General features: G+C 39.5%; 1 protein-coding gene across 3 annotated transcripts in view; it reads right to left on the reverse strand.

Moving 5' to 3' along the window:
- Positions 1-10533: 10533 nt before the first annotated feature.
- Positions 10534-18523, reverse strand: part of VMP1 (vacuole membrane protein 1) — a 105783-nt gene continuing 97793 nt past the window's right edge. For all 3 annotated transcript variants that reach the window (XM_045513750.2, XM_045513751.2, XM_010951027.3), the window contains 2 exons: positions 14063-14165; positions 10534-12943 (listed from right to left, as the gene is read on the reverse strand). In XM_045513750.2, coding sequence (XP_045369706.2) covers positions 12800-12943; positions 14063-14165 — 247 coding nt within the window. In that variant the 3' untranslated portion in view covers positions 10534-12799. The remainder of the gene's footprint in view (positions 12944-14062; positions 14166-18523) is intronic.

Genomic DNA, 18523 nt, shown 5'->3' on the forward strand with positions numbered 1-18523 from the left:
GTTTATTTATTTTTTAGAGGAGGTACTGGGGATTGAACTCAGGATCTTGTGCATGCTAAGCATGCACTCTACCACTTGAGCTATGCCTTCCGCTCCAAGATTTTCTACTTTAGGCAACTATTTAAAAATAAATGTCAGGATTTTGTTAATAAATGTATATCAGGCTTTAATACAAAGATAAATAAGTAAGTGTTTACTTTGTTTGCTTTTCTTAAATTTTCAGGGCATCCAAAAATTGCAGTTTTCTTTTAGATCTTAGAATGCCAGAGCAGGAACTGATTTTATTCGATTAGTGTTTTAAAATTACAGGTATTTGACTGATGTGGAAGATGGTTATGCCTTTCAGTAAAAGGGGTAAGCGCTTTCACCAAAATTTCACTAAGTTGAGAAGATTATCACCAAAGAAACACCGTGCTGGATGAAACTGACATGTACAAATATGGGTTTACTCAGAAGGACAAACACATTTGGACGCTGGCAGCTGAGTTTGAAGGGAATGGTGTGTTTCAATAAAACCCATCACATGCACTGTATTAACAAATGTAAAATGGGAAACAAATAGGAACATTTGCCCTTTCTGCCAAATCTACCAGTGGTGACTTATTTTTATATGGAAAAATGACAGTTCACAGATTCACTGGTTTCTTCCTTTTCTTTCCATATGGAAATGATTACCTTTTTGCTGTTTTTCTTATCAACTGTTGCTATGATTTAAAATACTGAACCATATCTTACTTCTAAGGAATGTAAAAAGTGGTCTGTTCAGCTGCTAAAAGGCACACCCACTGCTGCATTTTGTTAACCCAAGTCCACTTGAAAATAATTAGATCATAATTTTTGCAAACTACAGTTAAAAGTAATAGTTTAGCGTTGCAGAGATCCAAAGACTGAAACAATTTCCCATACTAAACCAGCATTAATGAAGATCTGTAACTGAATTACCTCACGAGGGGGTAAGCTGATTCTGAGAAATCTTGATCCAAGTTAAGCTTAAAGAAAGTCTTTAGCTGAAATCGTTTTGTATTTGAGAAAGTATGCATGATGTGCTAATGGAGACAAGTGTATTTCTAATTTGAACTCATAGAATCAATGGCAGGTGACTACTGGAAGTAAACTCCAGTTAGACAGACCCCTGGGTCCATTCACTTATGTGAGTTGACCCTTTTTAATGATCCACAGCTGCATTATTTGATCTGTGTAGATACCTAAATAGTTACAAAATTGTTTTAAACATTTACATGGAAAATATTTTTTCTTGTCTATTTGGAATAATATAAAATTTTTGCTATTAGAATTGTGATAACTTAAAATTAACACAGAGAAGCTGATGCCAAAGCTTCAAGAGAAGGGGTGGCGCTGGAAATGTACTTTGATTTGTGTGCAGATAACGACCAATCAGCCAGGACATTAGAATCATGACTTCCCGGACATACAGATTCAAAAGCTTTGAACGTGTAATTTCTTAGATTCCTGGGTAACTGGCATGCTGGGTCTCACTTAGACACTGTCCCCCAGAGCCAGGGCGCACGTTATAGGCAGTGAGTACGGTATAAATTCAAACTGCTGCTTATTTTCAAGTGTTTTCGTTCTCCCCTATTTGTGCTTTTCTTAAGAGCTCTTTAAGCTGTAGAATATCTTTTTTTCCCATTCATTCCCTCTTCCTTCTACCTTTGGGTACTCCCTCCCTCCCCAGCCTCTTAATCAATCTGCAGCATCTTTCTTCTTTATTTAACCTGTCACTTAGAATCTGGTAAGTATGCCCGCAATTCACACTTCTTAGTCCATTCAACCAGTATCTGTTCAGTGCTAGGCACTGAACAGATGTTATGGGATATAGGGATCGATACCACTTAGTCTAAATGAAGACGCTTACAACGTGGTTAAGTTTCTTGGCACATCTGGTGCTACAATTCTAGCTTCCTAATTATTGCTTATTATCTTGCCCATGTCCACATTCAATTTTTTTTTTTTTTACAAGAGATGTGGTACAAGGTAAAGAACAATGAACTGGGATCTCTAGTCGAGGCTTAAAATTTGTCTGAAGCATCTCCTCTCTGTGCAGTGGACATACCAGTGATTCTTCTCCTGACCACCATGTTTATCACACTTGCATTCCTGTCCAAAACTTTGTTTTAAAACGCGCTCCCTAAGTTCCCATCCCACTGTTCTCTCCCCATGAGCCCAAGGTTAGCAGTCAACCCTTTCTGGTTCTTCCACTTACCTACCAAATATGGCTTTGCCTACTCTCTTGTCATTTCTGGCAAATAATCAGTTATTTAATTTGAGATATTTGCTTGTCTCTATCAATCACATTGTTTCCTATAGGTTTTAGGAATGTGAGCTACCAAATCTGGCTTTATATTTTTAACTAAATAACTTCCTACTCCTCCACTCTGAAATGTCTCAGATGATGCAGTGTCAGCCTGATTAATAAATGGAATCCCATTTCTACTAGCAGGAATGTTAAGATAAACAATGTAAATATTTCAAGTTTCTGGAGAACCCAGTGTTGGGTCAGTGTTGGAGAAGATGTGACATTCAGTGGAGAAGGAAAAGAGAAAATTCCAATCGTTTATAGACTCTAGAGAGCCAGTGAAGCAGGAAGAGATGAAAAGGAAGGTCTGGGGAAGGATGAAGCCCCCAGAGAAATGCTCATAGCTCACAAGCATTTCAAAAAAAAGGAGGGGGAGGGGAAGAAGGGGAGAAGTCTGGATGGTTTTTGAATTATGGGCTTTACCTAATGATAAAAAACCTAAGAGTAGCTTACAAAATTGGCATAAAAAGAAACAGTAAGCTAAACTACATGTCACTTAGCAAGTAATTCTGTCTTACCTGAATTTAGCTCCTTTGCCAATGATGGAGCCAATTTGATGGATAGTTTTATGGTTCTCTTGTCCCATCTGAATTTAATTATTTACATGGTAAGTACACGGAAGTTCAAAGATTTTTGTCCAGTCTTTTTATCCAATATTGGCTGTCGAATAAGGTGGCCATTAACCTCATGTGGTTAGGGCTGTAAGTGCAAAATACACATTGGATTTTGAATATGAACAAAGTAATGTAAAATATTAATATTTCAACATGTTAAAATGATATTTTGGACATAATAGGTTAAATAAATTATTCAGATTGGTATAATTCCTGTTTCCTTTTAAATTTTAAAATGTAGCTACTAAAATTTTTTTTAACATTAGATACAGGGCTTGTATTTCTATTGGACAGGGCTATTTTAGACATTTCAGGAGCAAAGTCCTGGGAATTGTAGAAACTGGAGTTGAACAAGCTTGTCCTTACTAGGTGAGAGTTCATGGGAACATGATAGTAAGAAACATGATATGAGGCAAAAGATGGGAGTTTCCTTTTTTGAAAAAAACAGGCCTTTGCTTAAGCTCTGCTGATGTGGACAGCATGAAAGAGGCAGGATGTGCGCTTAATCCAACAAACATCCACTGAACACCTGCAAGGGGAAGACACCGTGCAAAGACAGGGAAATTTAAAAATGAATTAAACCTGGCCGCTACGCTTAAGGAGTTCACCATTTGGTATATCCTTTGCTGCAAAGAATATGCCTGGTTCACATAGAAACTCCCTGTTTACTGAACAGATTAATATAAACTGTGTCTAAAAAACTATGGAAGAGACATAAAGCTGCAAACCTACAGACATAGTGAAGCCAGTTAAAGGTCCCATGTTAGCAACAGATCTCACAACTAGATGCAGCTAAGGACCCGGAAATGTATTCAAATATTTACTTCTGAAGCCATCTGATACAATTAAAAGCCATGTAAGGCAATCTAAGTTCAAACAATATATTAAGAAAGTGAAGAATTGACATTATTTGTTAAGTCTTTACCGAAAATCTAAATTCCTTGTCCTGGAATTCCAAGCCTTCTAAAGCTCGGCCATTCCCTCTCTGCCACAGTTCCCTTGCTGTGTACTGTTGTAGCCGAGACAGACAGAAATGGCTGTTAAGTGTTGTTATTAAAAAAACAGGGATTCGTCTATGTGGTGGTTTCAGTAAGGACAGGATGGAGCCGCCTGTCACTGACCGGAAGATACAGATGAGAGACTTGCTGCAGTGATCCAGGAACGGGAGGGAGGCTCAGAAGATTTTTGAGCAGGCCTGAAAGGACACACACTAGATTCCGTAGTAATTTCTTTGTGGCAATGTCTTACGGGATTTCCTTCTTTTTTTGTATTATGCATTTCTTTGGTTTGCATTTCTTTTTAAACAGAGCCTTAAAAACCTGACATAAAGATAAAATGACTCAGATGATTTTTTAAAGGATGTTAAGACCTGGATACAGTTTGAGGAATGGAGGAGTAAGTCAAATGAATCAGAAGGCAGCAGCAAGCGGTGGAAGCAGTGAGCTGCGTCGCTGTTCTGTAAACTGTCACATAAACAGCCTGTAGGAACCACAGGATGTTCCAGGTTCTTGCAGGGGCAAAGGAGGGAGGGAGAAAATAGACTGACTTTAGGGTCCTTCTGTCTCAACATGTTGTTCTAATGACCATTTCCTGCTGCAGGGAGACTAGAAAATGTATCACACACAAAGGCTGGGAGCAGCCTGAAAAGAGGTGTATAGGTGTATAAAGTAGGAAATCTTTTCTGTATGAAAGACCTTTTTATTTCCTCCTTGCAGAGACCTGGAATGACTTTTATGCTCAGACAGATTCTTTATGTTTGAAGAAAATGCGGAACATCTGAAAGTGCCTTTGATCTCTATCTTTTTCTACAAGCACTATTTTTCAATGTCTCTCTCTCTTTTTTCTTCTAAAACTGTGCAAAGCACCCCGACTCACGTGCCTTTACCAGACAGACATCTCGTTTTGTCTGACTCCACCAGAAAGCCAGGAACGGTGACACTCTTGATTCTCCCAGGCTTCAAAAACTGTCCACCATCCTGAGAGTGGAATACTCAGATTTTGTACCTCTCTTCTCTACAGAGGATTATTATACAAGTAAATCTCCCCTTCTGAACTCTGGCGCTCCTGGTGAGTGGCAGAATTGTGGTCATATGTCATTTATTCTGAACTCCTACCCAGCCAACTTCAATAAGCATAACTCATTTACTGAAACATGTAAACAAGCCCAGCCCCAAAGCAGCCAAATGGAGAGCTGCCTTTACCACATGCTCCAGGAGGTGTAATAAAGCTGGGATTCGGCCTTTGGGCTTGGCAAGGGCAGCTGGGAGGATGTCCTCGTCCTTCCTGGGGAGAACTAATGACATCTGGGTTCTAGGTGGCTGCCACCGCTGTCTGGGCTAGCGCTACAGGAAGCCTGGACTCCAGCAGAAACACACAGGAAATCACATTGCCAAACTTTTCTCCTTATAAAGACAGATGATCTGTCCAGGAATTACCATCCTCCCAGTTCTCAGAGGGAGGAGCCACTGGTTAAGCAGGCAGGATACAACTGGAGAGAGGAATTCTAAAGCAGTTTCCGGTGGCCCCAAGATCCAGCCGCAGTACCATTCTGCAAGAACAGGGCTGCGTAACAAGTCAAGGCTCAGATGAGCGCTTATGGGAAAGTACGGAGGACATACTATTGAGAATTCTCTGAAATAATCTAGTTTATTCTCTGATAGGGCGAAATTACAGAGTGTCTAATGGACAGCACATTCACTAGGAGCTGAGTTGGGAAAACTGACATACAGACCCATAGGGGGTCTGTATTCTATCAGTATCTTTGCTCTGTATGTTCAAAACGGAGCGGTGACTCTCCCTTAAACTTGCTGCTCCTCCTATATTCCTGGCTCGGTGAGCGATGGTTAGTGCCGTCTTCTCAGGGTTCTTTGGTACCTTCTTCATGTATATTCCACCCTTACCTGGACGCTACCCGGGTAGCACCACCTGCCTGCCTTTGAATCTCCACTGCTGCCTCACCTGGACCACTGCGGGATCCATTCAGCAAACACTCCCTGCGACCCTACCCTGTGCTCGGCTCTGAGCTTACAAAGGAGAGCCCAGTAGTGCCTGCCCTTCTGGGGCCTCTGTTATAGTGGAGGAAACTGCAAAATCAAGAAAATAGACAAACTAGTTGTGAATTATATGTAGGTACTTTAAAGGAAACAAAATGGGGCTAGACAAAGAATGACAGGTAGATGACTCACTGGCTTCATCTCTTCCACCCACCCTGCACGCGGCTCCCTTACCTGTGCCTTCCTGGTGGCTCTCACAGGGCTTCCTGACTTAGAACCCCTTCTCTCGCCCCACCCTTACCTGGCAATTCAAATGCCACATCCTCACGAAACCTCCTCCGCTCCTTCCTAGTCAGCAATTTCTTCCTCTTCCCAATTCCTGTGGCCTTCCTCTGACTCTGCGTGGTAGTCACCTGCACATATGCATAGCACCCCTAAGAAGACTGTCAGCTCCTGGAGGGGAGATCGTTTGTCAATAGCTGTCTCCTCCCCCCAGTACCTTAAATTAGTAGAGATTTTTTAAAGTGAATAAAGTTTTTTTTCTCCCCAATGTGGCTAATACCACTACTGGCCCTATTTCACAGGGTTGTCATGAAGATCAAATAACACTCAAGATGTGGCAGTGCTTTGAAAAAGAAAAAAGATCCGTACAAATGGAAATTGCTTTGTAATCGTAATTATAGCAAACATCACTCTGGGAACCTGTCCACACAGGATGGCTAGGAGTGGAGCTGTCTTTTCCAAACCCTTGGACAGGGAAGCACAAAGTCTGCGCATTTATTTAAATGCAAAACTTTTTAGGCTGTGGCCTTGATTTTCTGCTGTCTTCCTTTCCCCGTCACCTACCTTGTGATCACAAGTTGAAGTAAGTAAGCAGAAGCTTGGACTTTTGCACTGAACTCTCCTGCAGAGCTGAGTGGCGAAAAGCCAGAAAACCCAGGTTTCCATTCTTGCTCTGCTTCCTTGCTTCCTCCAGCAAATCACTGAACTTCTCTGCCTTAATTTCCTCATGGGGCTGTTGTAAGGATTTAATGATTAAATACAATACACGTAAAACAGCATTGAAAACAGTGCCTGGTACAAAGTAAGCAAGCTAGTCATTATCAAAGTTACAATAAATCCACTGTGCTTCCTGGTACAGAGCCCATCCCAGGAGGTTCCTGGGAGCTAATCTTGATTGCTGGAGTCGTGTGGTTGGTTACAAAGAACACACCACGCAGGGGAGGTGGGAGTGGGAACGGGCTGTTGCAAAGGGCAGCATGGAGCGGAGGTGTCTGAAGAGCCTCAAGGGTGTGGCCGAGTTTAGGTAGAGAAAATCTGGCTGCTGCAAGAGGTTTAGGGCCGACACTCAAGTGAAGTGACTCTCAAGAGGCTGGGGGAGCACAGAGGCAGCAAAAGGCCTCCTGCCGTTATTTTTGGCTTTCATCTTTTTAAGTAATGAAAAGAGGCTGAGAACAACAAGGTTCTCTGGTGACGAACAGCGCTGGGCTTCGGCACATACTGCCAAGGGAAGTGAACCCGAGCGGCCCTGTTTCCAACACAGCTGGTGAGGAGCCAAAGGAAGACGGGAGCGACCTGAACAGTCATCCCCCACCTTCGGGGAGAGGCAGAACCATCCCTCTTTTCAAATTCCAAACTGTCTCACTCCACGAAAACAGTTTTTCCCCCACCGGAAACAGGCTGGGACACAATTAAGCAATGCTGTCGGGGTGGGTCTGGCAAACGTGGCCTGAAGGAAAAAGCTGCTCATGCTCTGTTCCCTAAAAGGGATAGGTGGTAACAAAGGGAGGAGAGGAAAGGGGCCCTCGGAGGCCTCCTTGAGTGAACAAGGCTTCTCCCCAAAGGCCTGTGAGTGGAAGGCCGTCAAAGCAAGTTGTCCACACTCCTCCCTGGAAACTCTGAAAAGGCTGCGACTGTTAGTTCAGATAGGTGGCTGAGGGGTCGCTCTGAGCCAAAGATGCCGAGAAAAAGCCAGAGCCTTCCCTTCAAGAATTCAGGAATGTGGTTTCCAACGCAAACAGATACTACACATCGTAGAAATAGTGCTGGAGTGTGTCCAAGCCTTCCCTTTATGTCCTTTGAGTCATTTGGAAATGGTTAACAAAGGGGCTGAACACCTGGGCTGATTACCCCAGAAGGGGATTTCCAAACAGACTCTCTACTGTAAAATCATCTCTTCCCTTCCCAAAGCAGCTCAGTTCCACTTTCTCTGAAGTGTGCCTGAAAGATTCCAAATTTTCTAATTCTGATTCTAGGCTTACTAAGCTAGAGCGGCAACTGCTGCTGACACAAAGAAACAGGGAGCCAAGCAACTTCGTGCTTTTTTAAAAAGGTTTATTTTAAATTAAGAGGAACAGATGTCCAATGTTTCAAAAAGCCACACAATTGTGGATTTGGCTGACAAACCCCCTAAGCTGCATTTCATTTCTGTTCCCAGAGAGTCAGCCGGCCACTTAGAACTGACTCACTCTCTGGGCCACAGTCTGGGACAGTGTCCCAACTACAGAACTAGAATCCAAGATCTCAAGTGAATCCAGGGTGTTTGGGTAGAGAGTGGGGGCCATCTAAAACAACTTAAAAAAAAAAATCTTTATTTTAGTAGTATCAACACCCACACAGCAAACTGTGGAAGGCTAGTAGGTCAAAAGAGAATGAGCAAACAGTTGGCACCTGCCTGTCCCAGGGCCACACAGTTCTAAAAGCAGTGAGTAAGCAACTGCCCAGAACAGGTTTTTGTTATAGTCCCTCTTGTGAGTACTGGTTAAATATGCACATATATGTAGGTTATTTGCTGCAATTCAAGTCCTCACCCTCAAGGGAAATGTATCACCTCAGGTGAACTCTTGGCCTTGCTGGGAAGGGAGGGACAGGAACCAAGCCCCTGACTACCAGACACAAATGACTCAATTGCTTCTAGAATTTTCAAGTACATTATGTGCTTTCTTTTCTTGTCTTTGAGAATAAAGGAACAAAACACTTCACATGAAACAGTTTTGTGAGCATCTCATTTACTATGTGAATTTTGTGAATACCAGAGAAGCTTTGATCATGTGAGTTAGAGATGGAATGTTACTTGGCTTTCAAAAATGGCTATTATAACTCAATAGAAAAACGTTACAAAAAAAGGATATTTGCCTTGTTAAAAAAAATGGCTATTAAAGGCAGGGGTGTATAGCTTAAGTGGTAGGGTACATGCTTAGCATGTGTGAGGCCCTAGGTTCAATCCCCAGCACCTCCTCTAAAAACATAATAAATAAACCTAATTACACCCCCCACCATGGCTATTTAACGTCCTTAGGTTGTCTTAACTTTTTGTGAGTGTATTAAAAACTATTTGTGAATAAAATAAACCAATTTTGTGTTTTTCCAACAAGAATGAGACTTTCAGGTCTATTGTGGAAGATCTGGGGTGCCACCGAATCAAGTATTTCTTTTACCGTTTAAAACCTATTTACACCCAGCAAAACTCACCAAATATTCCAGATGGAGCGCTTCTAACAAGGTACTAAAAGCTGATCATTCCCTTTTTCTTTCTCTAACTTCCAGATTTTTTTTTAGTATTAACTGTCTTTGTAATAAAAATAAATTAGAAAATGTCAACACTTAAAGGTGGGAAGGTTAGAAAAGTATTTTCAGTTATTTCATAGGAAATTTTGCGTTCACTATGCTTTGTACCTTAACCAGGCTAGCTGGAGGCCTATTTCTGGATTTAAGGTTTCGGTCTTACTAATCAAGTCATTAGTTGACTAATTTCTTCTTTTATTTTTTTTATTAATTTGTATCTTGGATTTAGTTAATAATTTTTAGACAGAATATTTACTCCCAAACAAAGGCATATATGCAGAGAACATTTAAAAATCTATTTTTGTTTCTGGAATAAATGCAATGTTGTTAAATTCTTGTATGCGTAGCAAATGCTGTCTTTGATGAATTAAAAACTGGTAACATACTAACACTTACAGCGTCTTAACATTTTGTCTGATCTAATTCTTAGGACACCTGGCTATAACTCTATTTTTATAGGTGAAATCTAGGCTCGGTTAAAAACTTTCTCAAGGTCACATACTCTAGAGGCAGAAACCTAAACCATCAATAACTAACTAATGCACATTTATTTTATTTACCTGGAAGCATAATCTGTGCTTAATCACTTTGAGTAACTAGCGAAAGCAGACAAACCTAAGCTGTCCAAATAAAGCTACAAACAGCACAGAGCACCCTGGAACACAGGCCATGTTTGTTTGTAAGGAGCACTTGCCACTATATACACTGAATTAACTAGTGTGTTTCAGAAATGTCACTTCTAGCCTTGTCTTTTTCTGGATTTTCAGAGAATGGAAATAATGGCCATTATCCAAATGAAATTAAAATTCCCCCTTTCTTCTAAGCTCCACACTCCAGCTTATGGTTTTACACAGAGAATACAGAAAACACTGCATGTTCCCACCTCACACTGTTTGGAGGTGCTCCTCAGGACTTAAGTGTGCAAACTGAGGATGTGTTGCACGGTATTGTAGTGCTTGATAGCAACTGAGTTGACACATGGTAAGACGCTGCAGATGTTTAAGACAGAAAATGACACTTAAACAAAGTAGAGATGGAATCAAAAGAATTCCCAGGCCCTTTTTTTATTTGCAGTAATACCAAACCACTCATTTACAAATTTTCTGGTCTCCAGTTAGCTGGAATTAACTAGGTATGTCTTTGGGATTCACTCTGGTGGATAAAAGAAAGGGACAAACCAAACGCTGGAACAAAAGGGTGACTGGATCGTCTGCGCATGCCACACCTGACACTTAGCGGAGGGAAGAGGAAAGCTGCTCTTCATTTGTTTTCAAAGCAAATTCATTTGAAAGAGTGAACAAGCAGTTATCATGAGTTAAATGTATTATAATCATTTAGACCTTCAGCCTAAGAAAAAAGTCTTTCTTTTTTTGAATACCTTACCCTGAAATAAATTTACCAACAAATCCCAAAGATTTAGTACAAATAGTACAATTCATACTTGCTTTCCTCTTTCCTTTCTTCAAACACCAAATAAAATGCAGGTGAAGGAGATGAAACACAACTGGAAGCTGATTTAGAAACACACTAACCCTGAAGAATCTAAAAAATTATGTTGGTTAATGTGAATCTATTTAAGATAAAGCATTCGGTTACTGCTTTTCAAGTAAGGTTAAAAGTCATACTGCTAGAAAGTCCCTGGGCAGGGAAAAAAAGACTGTTAAGAAGTAACCTTTTCAAAACCCACAGAGCAGGTTGCTTGTCCTTTGTTTATTTAGCTTTGCTCACAGAGACTAACCCCATCTTCCAATAAATCCTCTTGAAACTAGTGCAGTATCATGGCATAAAAGATTCGAAGTGCCACTAGACATGAGCACCAGTTTTCTTTTTTTCCCTTAAACTTGGAAACCATGATGCTGGGTAATGTTTGAATGGGAACATTTGATATGGATGGTCAGATGAAAGATACCAAAATGTCAGACAGCCCATCGACTGCTGTTGCCATGAGATTCAACAGTCAACATCAGTCTGATAAGCTACCCGACAAGGTGGTACAGCCATGGAGATGTCACGACGGAGGCAAACAAGCGGACATTCAGGCAGGATTTGATGAAACAAACCAGGCATTTCTGGCCTGTTCGCATTTAAACCCAATTCTACATTCAACATAATTGTCAGTACCAATTTTCCTAAAGGAAAAAAGTAAAATTGTTTATTTTTTTCCCAAGCAAAACAAGATGAGCAAGTTCAACCAGAAACATCCCAGAGGTAAAATCACATAAGGACAAAACACACACTGAAGACAAGAAAATTAGGTTACACATGAAAGTAAATTTCTGTCTGTTAAAACCAGAGTATGTGCTAAATTAAAAATGGATATGAGAAAGGTCTTTTTTTTTTTTTTAAAGTTATCATTCTCTCCAGTGTCCTTTGATTTGTGTACCATCATCTCTTCTGTTTTCACAAACAAAGAAATCCCCTCCATACGCCAGTCCCCAAGGCGCCATTTCATCAGCGCGTAGCTACTGACCAGTCCCATCCTAGCAAAAAATGCCTCGGTGGTAGCTCTTCCACGCAAATAAATAAAGGCTTAAGAAATTGTGGTGGTAGGTGAATTTGGCAAGGCTGCATTTAGCTGGTAGAGGTTAAAAGGAAGTAAAAAAAAATCAAAACGCTCAAGAAAACGGACACAATTTTGGAATGATCAAAGGTGTCTTTATAAAGTTTTTCATGACTTCATTCTAAATATACAGAATAAAAAATGGTGTCAGCTCATTTGTGAGCCACCAACCAGATTTTCCTTATACTGTCTCAAAATTTAAAGATCAGTTTCCCAAGAGGGTGTGCAACACATCGTAAAATGGCCTTTTTTCAAAGGTGGGAGAGGAAAGACTGGGCAGGATGGCATATTAAATTTTACCATGATAGACATGCACGACTGGTATCCAATCTAGTATAATTTATATACATTTTGATGACTTAGAAAAACAAAGAAGTCATTTGTGACAAGCCTGAAAAGCCTGACTTATTTAACATATAAGGAACTTTTTTTTTTTTTGGTGTCCGGAATTCTTTAATCGTACCATGTGGGCCTTTGAAAGTAACAAATAGAAGGCCAGTTTCTGTTAAATTTGCTGCTGACCATCACATTCCACCCTAATAAAATACAACTTGGATTGAACTGAGGGTGGATACCTTACCTTAACACACAAAGGAACAGTATGTCAGTGCAAAATATGGGCTAAACTGCTTTCAGGGGGGGAAAAAATTTTGATACAGGTCGGAAAAGGGAATTTTCCTTCCTGGTTTGGAGTCCTCCCAATTTAAGGCAGAACCCATCCGTATTAATTTTTGCAGTTAAAAACTTTTTCTGCTTATTTAGTTTTCTCCTCTGAGTTCAACCGCTGCTGGATTCGTTTGGCATAACTTTGTGCCATGGAGTTAATGATGGACAGGATGAAGTAACACACCATTATAACGACCAGCTTCTCAAACAGCCAGGACAACCAGTTTTCTCCCTGCAGGAATGAAGGCAGAACAACCCATGAGAAATGCTTCACTAGTTCACTAGTAAAAGGAGGATCACCTACCATGTTTTAACGAAAATAAGGAGAACTTGGAGCTTAGAACCTATAAAGCCGAAACAATTAAAAACGAAAAGTCTTGTGTTTTCAGCTACTGTGAAATCTACATTCAGGCCTTTTTATACGGAGTTATTAAGATTTCACTTTGTTGGATATAAAGTGCAGGTTGATTCACATTAGTTTAAGGGGACAAGAGTGAGGTCATTTCTTGTTTTTCTTTTTTTGATTAAATTCTACCTGAAGTAACCCCGTAGATACTTGTAGACTGTAGTGTCAAGATATTTTTATAATATATATATATGTAAATATATTATATCTCCAGTATTAGGAGCAGCTTTTAAAATATAAATGTTATCTATTTCTGAAGTCATGTTTGGTCTACTGAGGGCAGCAAAGGGCCACATAAAGAGTGCAAGGCCTTCAAATAAAAAAGCAAACAAGAAACACACAAAAATTAAAACTATGCTTCCTTCAACTTTCCCACTTCAGGTCATTGCCTACTCATCCTCTTCTAGTCACTTCCTTTTGCCACAGAGCTGTTTATAGAACAGGCAGGCTTCGTTTAATTTAAAGTTTTTAAGTTCAGCTATGTTAACAGCTTTGATTTCCACTAAAAAAAAAAAAAAAAAAAAAAGATTTTTCCACCTATGAAAAGAAAAATAGAGCAAAAATGAAGGAAGATATTCAAAGGACCTCACTAAGTTCGACACTTTGTTATGCAATAAATTTTAACTTTTTAATCCACTGGGAAAGTTTACTTGCTAATAAATCATTTAAGATCAAGAAGCTAACTCATTTTACGTAACAGACCTATTATTTTCCATTAGCTCAACCCTGATTTTGGGGAGATGTACAGAAGAGAAATCACATTTTCTGATTCAGACAAAGACAAATTTGCCAGTAGAGAGTAAACAGAGCCTCGAACTTCTGTTAAAGAAGACAGACAAACAAACCTCTACTCTATTTGCCTAAAAATGCCAGGGAGTGCTATGAATGTAATTTCAGCCTGAAACCGTCGGGGTGGGGAAAGGAGAAAGCAGAGGGAAGTCTCACCTGCGGTGTGCCCATTTCGCTTTTGTGGTGAAGCTTCTGCCGCTGGGCCTCCAGGTATTCCTGGAATGGCTTCTGCAGAGATGGACCTATGCCGGGGACAGCACTGGAAGCAGGGTACAATAACCCAAGGAAAAAAGATACATTTGGGAAGAAAAGCAGGAAAAACGTTAAAGAAAAATCCACTTACCGCCTCGACTCAAGAAGCAGGGATTAGATAGAGGAAAAGTAAACTACAATCAGCAGAGCTGGCAAAACCCTGGGAGCTCTTTGCAGTGGATAAAAATCCATCCTTTAACAACCCCATAAGGGAGAAAAATCTCTCCCACCAACATGTTTAAGAAGAACCTAGGGGCTGAGAGTCCCTTCTAGCAGAGGAGTGAGTTCTCAGAGTGAGGCCGGCCCGGCTGATGCTGCACCCTGGTGTGGTACAAAGAATAAAATGAATGACTTCTGAGAAGTCTCACATTTATCACCACCAGTTCCTGTAAGAACTGGTTTGAACCGATTAATAAGGAAATGACTTATGCTTGTGTCATCCCCAGTTGAAAAAGAAACTGCCCGCCCTCTCTCTGACTTGTCCCATCTTCTCAGAGGGGGCGGTCCTTTCTCAATCCAAGTCCTTATTAGGACAATCTGTGCGTCATCCTTATCCAAAAAGAATGCATTAGCAAATTTGGGAGGCACCTCCCACTAGTCAGAAGTCAGTGATTAACAAAGGAACAAAGAAGGAACTATGAACCTTGAATCACTTCGTGGTTTATGGTAGATGGTTTGCACAGAAACTACAGTACATTACTAAACAACTTGTTCTGAGATGATTGGGATCTCAGGGTGATCTCTGATAAGTTTATGTGCTCGGAGCTCCCTCTCACCTAGAATACGTGGAGGCAGCACTGTTAAACCGGTTTGGCAACTGCAGCCATCGGGCTCCCGGTTTAGAAATGCTTGCAGGCATTTAAAAAAAAATGGTAACTTGGGGGCAACTTAGAAAACCAAACATCTCTATTTTCTATACCCTTTATTTTCTCATCTGTCATAATAGGGCTAAAAGCTAAATGAGCCCAATCTTTTTCCTGGGGCCAGCAAAAGGTATTTTATATATTTGCAACAGTGCCTAATATGTTCTCCTTTTAAAGTAAGTATTAAATTAATTTCACCTCCTTTTTTCCCTACAATAATTCAATTGCTGCTTTCTGTAACAAAAAGCAAGAGTAGAGGAAGAGAAATTTTTGGCTACTATATTTACCAGAGGTTAACAAGTATATAATTCCTGGCTGACACTTTTCTTTGATCCTTTTAATTATCAACCACCAAACCCTTAATAGAGTCCTTGTTTTGTATCCAACACTGTAATTGGTACTATGGGAAAAGAAAAAAATTACAAGAAATGGTCTATGTCCAAATCATTATGTAGATTCAAAACACACACGAACTAATTTATGAACAAAGAATTTACAAATCAGTACTAAATTTCTCCATTTTTGGTACAGAAGTTTCCAAAGAAACTGAAGGGACAAAAGAGATCGGTGTGGGATGAAGTTGTTTAAAAAGTCCTTTAATAAATACTGAAGTATATGTAAAAAGGCCTGAATTGACATACGTAGTAGAGGCAATGACTGCACCGATGATTCCAAAAGGCCCATATGACAGACATCGAAGATGGAGAAGGGCAAATCCCCTTAACCCACAGTCTTCTCTCCCTCTCACAGACTTTCAAGTGGCCTTATATTAGTAGTGTAAACCAGAAGAGCTGTCTCTGAGCTCCGTTGTTGTTTACCAGTCGGTAATGACTCTTCTACAGAGGAGCAACCATAGTACAAACTTTCACTTTAAAATATTTTCCTTGAATAGTTTCTTATATAACACATAAAGGAATGCAAATAGCTCATCCACTTACACTTGAAATAAACCACATGAATATAAAAAGAAAAACCTAGTAAAATAAATGCCCAAGATTGGCTTTGAAGACTGTAGATTTATAAGATCTTTCCTTCAGAAATCAATTCATTCACTCTTAATAACAATACCTTATGTTATTTTTTTTTAAGTTAAGAAAAACTTTATTTAGAGGCTGAAATGATTGTATGCTTATCTGAACAGCTAGGCTGTACAAGAAATAACTTGAAAATTCCCTTTTTGATGTCCTCCAAGAGATGGATTCCATTATGTATGTCTTGTTCTTTCTTCAGACATCTGACTTCAGACTAGAGTTGAGCAGAAATATGGCTTACAGTTTTCCTCAAGTCATTCTAGGGCTCCAGGGTCAAGCCATTATTTAAAGGGAAAATTAAGAACCATAGCCAATGTTAGAAAGGTTCTACCTTGTTGTTGCTTAAGGGAAGGAGGAAGGGACAGGCAACAATCATTGTAAACTCCCTTCAAAATAACTGGAAAATGTAAATGATTTGCCATTGTTAAGTCCATTAAGAGCTACTATTTAGCTAATAGAGACTGTGTCATGGTACATTTACATGATGTGTAACTTTCAAAGAATTATCTTGGGCTAATGCAGAAATTAATTTTTCAAGGTGCTATGGTATGTATGGTGTTACCTGCTTTGGAGAGATTTGGTGGTGCAATGGGAGATGTAATTTCTCATAAGAGACTAGGAACAGTTAAAAACAGAGAAGAAGTTAAAGGTTTTTATAGCAATATATTAAAACTATCATGAACAAATGCCACATGATCTAAATAAATCTAAAAAGTTAACATATTTGAAATCTAGGTATTAAGTGTTACATAGTGAGTTATTTGTTAGGTCCTCTTAATTTTTAAAATATATTCATCAAAATTTTAGTTTTATTTTCATTTCTCTATGTCTACAAACAATGGCTTAGGCCACACATGCCTCAGGTTGTACAAAGCACTCTTATACTATAGTTTTCTTAATTCTTAAGAGCTTAACTAAAGCTCTTTGAGTAATGGCCCAGATAAAAATGGAAATTACAGCTTTCACTCTTAACATGCATTTAAGGAAAATAATAACACCATGTCAGAACTTCATCCTTCAAGTTATTTTCAAGCAGCAGACAGAAGTAAGAGTTCATTCTGACATTCAGGATTAATTTAAGGTACACACATGAGGAAAATGCGGAGGAATAACTTGCATCACAGGTCAGTGTCTCCCCCCACCTCCCAGTTTATTTGTGTGTGTGGGGGCAATTAGTTTATTTAGTTTTTTATTTTTGCTGGACGTACTGGGGATTGAACCCAGGACCTTTTACATGCTAGGCACACACTCTACTGCTGAGCTATACAGCTTTCCTTCAGTGTCTTTTTATAGTTAGCTTAAGAAAGAACTTAAATGTCATTTTCTGAAAGCCATTAAATTCAAAGTACCTTGTGCACCTGGCTAAGGACTCTCATCTCAACCCATAGTGAGTGGGTGAAGTTCTCCATCTGCCAGTAGGTGCTAATTAAGTTCAAAGTATTACAGATTTGTGATACAGAAGAACATAAGGTAGGCGGAGAACAAACACACAGAACTATTTTTCAGTCAGTGCTTAAACTTGGCTTTTAAATAGCCACTTTCTCTATGTGAAAAAAGCCTTAAAGAAGGGGAAAAAAGCAAGAATAAAATTGATCTCATTTACTTTTCATTGCTGTAGACCTTCAGCATGGTGGGCAGAAGCAGCTTTGTGGATAGTAGGAGTATCTTGATACTTATTTTCTTGGCACAAACACTTCAGATAATATAACTCTAGAAGAAACTAATTTCCAGCAAATTATTCTAATGGCAATTTTTAAGCTTTTGTTACTGACTTTAATAAAGGAAAAAAAAAAAGCCCTCAGAAAATACAAATAAAAGACGGGGAAAAAAGAAAAAACCCACAAAAGTCTAAACCCACCCAGAGCTCAAAAATGGTTCCATGGGAACACTATTTTGCCATGCTCATAGACCCAAGTATGTGTTAAAACACAAACAAGACAAACTGCTTTACAAAATTCCGTCGAGGGCCCTGACCAATATTCAAACAAAAGTCTATTTTTTTTTTTTTTACAGTTTCTAATGCATATGTGACTCTATTTCTGGAAATCACTTATCTGATAAGAAATCTGTATTTTTGAACTCTCCCCATATTGACTCATTATAAATAAAGGTCTGCATTCTGTTCCCACAAAAAGCCAGAAAATCTTCCATAGGAAGCATCACAATTGGCAGAGGTTGCAGAGAGTGAGTGACGTGATTATTCCAGTTTTTCATCCACAATGCATAAATTTTCATTTGTTGGTTAGTCCTGAGCATACACCCATTACAAAAATTCATCGGTCATTCTTATTCTGTTTTCAAGGGACTCCTTTCAAATCATGTAACTCTCACACAAATTAATTGGTTCACCAGATACAAAAAACACACCGTTGGATTTACTTTGAATCCCTTCTCCATCCTGGAGATAATCATCAAACTAGGACTTGCTATTAGATGACCTGAAATTTTCCTGTTCATGATTCTGTTTGGAT

This window comes from Camelus bactrianus, chromosome 16 (assembly GCF_048773025.1).
Source record: "Camelus bactrianus isolate YW-2024 breed Bactrian camel chromosome 16, ASM4877302v1, whole genome shotgun sequence".
Classification (NCBI taxonomy): domain Eukaryota; kingdom Metazoa; phylum Chordata; class Mammalia; order Artiodactyla; family Camelidae; genus Camelus; species Camelus bactrianus.